Source organism: Hakea prostrata, chromosome 7 (genome assembly GCF_041222555.1).
Source record: "Hakea prostrata isolate BN-2017 chromosome 7, UWA_Hpros_2, whole genome shotgun sequence".
NCBI lineage: Eukaryota > Viridiplantae > Streptophyta > Magnoliopsida > Proteales > Proteaceae > Hakea > Hakea prostrata.
In genome coordinates, this window is record NC_142606.1 from 61,305,849 (window position 1) to 61,308,545 (window position 2,697).

General features: G+C 41.4%; 1 protein-coding gene across 1 annotated transcript; it reads left to right on the top strand.

Moving 5' to 3' along the window:
• Positions 1 to 461: 461 nt before the first annotated feature.
• Positions 462 to 2,442, top strand: LOC149011578 (cytidine deaminase 1-like). The gene has a single exon (XM_089162177.1). It carries the CDS (start codon positions 760 to 762, stop codon positions 1,750 to 1,752), a length of 993 nt encoding a protein of 330 aa, XP_089018303.1. The 5' UTR covers positions 462 to 759; the 3' UTR covers positions 1,753 to 2,442.
• Positions 2,443 to 2,697: the final 255 nt, after the last annotated feature.

Here is a 2,697-nt window from a genome sequence, read left to right on the forward strand (position 1 = left end):
ATCTGAATTGATTTGGGTTTAACCAAACCGGTTGAAGCTTGTCTATTTCTCCCTTATCTCATATATATATATATATATATAAAGAAACTAGGGGTTATTAGGGTTTGAATGCATCCCCTTTGATGAGACACCTAAGAGATTGATTGTTCATGCAATGTTCTAGAAAAAGAAAAATATTGATGGCATAACTTTTGTCCTAGTCTACTTCCACTAACCTCCTGTTTGGTTGCATGGATGCATGCATGCATAGTATCCTATGCCATTCATCCTTTCAACTTTATAATAATAAATCCAAAATAAAATAAAGTTGCTCCCCACCAAATAATACAGTGCATACCCCATGCCTCAAGCAACCAAACAGAACCTCTTTCTCTCTCTACAATATTTTATTCACCATTAAATGAACTCTCCTTTGTTTGTAACTCTATCTCTCTCTACCTTCCACTATATATACCATGCAATTCCCTCTCTGCTTCTCCCCCTCCTCTTTCTCCACATTTCAGGGAACCCTCTATCTTTCTCTCTCCCAAATCCCCATTCCAAAGGAAAATTATAAAAACCAGAACCCCTTTCTCTCTCTCATCCAATCCAGAGTCTCAATTATTTAGGGAAAGCAACAAAAGATTTGGAACCCTTTACAGTAAGAAACCAGCCAATTCATTTGTCTGTGTCTTCTTGAATAAAGAGTTCATCTGTGTTTGCCTTTGAAGGAGATATCAATTGAAGAAAGACAAGGAGAGAAGAAGGTAGGAATCAAAAATGGAGAAAAATCAATTTGTGATTGAAGCAGAGGAAGTTGAATCAATGGCGAAAAAGTTAGGATTGTCTGTTTTGCAACTCCTTTCACGTCTTGTGAAATCAGCCCAGAAGTTGGCAAGGCCTCCGATTTCTAAGTTCCATGTGGGAGCTGTTGGATTAGGTTCAAATGGCCGGATCTTCTTCGGTGTAAACCTCGAGTTCTCCGGTCTTCCCCTGCACCATTCTGTTCACGCAGAGCAGTTTCTGGTGACCAACGCTGCCATCCATGGTGAGACCCAGTTGAAATATATTGCAGTTTCGGCAGCTCCTTGTGGTCATTGTCGCCAGTTCTTGCAAGAGATTCGTGGTGCTTCTGAGATTAAGATCCTCATCACATCCACCGAGAATGAGAATGGTGGCGAAGCCCATCTACAAGGCGGCGGCGACGCCTTCTCTTTCCGGCTTCTCTCCACCTTCCTCCCTCATCGGTTTGGCCCCGACGATCTCCTCGAAAAGGATGTACCTTTGGTATTAGAGCCACACAACAACTCTCTCGTTTTCGTCGACAAGGACGGCGGCGGCGATAACCATCACCATCGCCACCACCAGAACGGAAACATCATCAGCAACGGCGATGTTGCAGATCACCAGGATAGGTTAAAATGGGCAGCGTTGGAAGCAGCGAACCAATCACACGCTCCATACAGTGGTTGCCCATCTGGTGTTTCGCTCATGGACGCAGAGGGAAAGATCTATAAAGGGTCGTATAGAGAATCGGCGGCGTATAACCCGAGTTTGGGGCCCGTTCAGGCGGCGCTGGTGGATTATGTGGCGGCCGGCGGCGGCGGCGGGTACGATAGGATTGTGGCGGCGGTTTTGGTGGAGAAGGAAGGAGCGGTGGTCGTTCAAGCTGGTACTGCACAGCTTCTGTTGCAAACCATTTTACCAAAATGTGATTTTCGCGCGTTCCATTGTAGAGCTTCTTCAAAGAATTGTAAAAAGCCATCCACATAGACGATGTGGTTGGTTATCTCTCTGCTTTTCCTTTTCACTTTTTCCTGTGATTAGAGAATCATCCAAAAATCCACTCAGAAAAGAGAGAACAGAAAAATAGATAATCATCTCAAAAGAATGAGAACCAGATAAAGATCAAAAGTTAGACATGTGGATGGATGAATAAGATTCTCAGAACCAATCAAAGTCTTCTCTTTTTGTTAGCTTTGCCTTCAATTAGTATGAATCTCTTAACTTGCAGAAACAGAACCCATCAATTGCTTCTGGAAATCTTTATTTCTACCAAATCCATAAACCAGAATTAAAGGATCTGGGTTAGTTTTCACAAATCCAATTGAACAGAGAATTTCAGAGGACAAGTATAAGAACCTTAATCTATTTGATTCTGCTAATGGAATCAGCTCAGGTGAAAACCTGTTCATCATGGGCAACTGGTAATGGCCAAGAAAAACTTGATTTTGATAGTTTTGTCTGTCTCATATGTCGGATCAACAATTTGTTCAGGGTGGAATCTGCTGATTCAGACTTCCAAGTGCTGATCTTTTCCATTATCAAACTCTGTTTCGTACTTAAAAGGACAGCATTAGCTGGACAGCATGAATGTAAAACAGTGCCATTGCTCTTCTTTAGTTTTTTTGTGGAGAATTAAAGAACCAAGGAACCAACTACATATAATTTATGTGAAGAATAAAGAGTAACCGTACATGCATAGAATTAAAGGTTTGGTAATGAAAGATGAAGTAACATGACATGGGGCATTTTCTTTCCTGCTTTATGAAAATTTATTGAACTTTGCAGGCAGAGGGGATATTACTATTGAAGATTCAGATGAGATTAGATTAAATTCCAAGCGAAGTACTTTAGATTCTAGAGCAGGCAGGTTTCCAAAGGAAGGGAAGGCAAATTTAGTTGCAGGACATAACTTTCTTTTGATACTTCTAATAA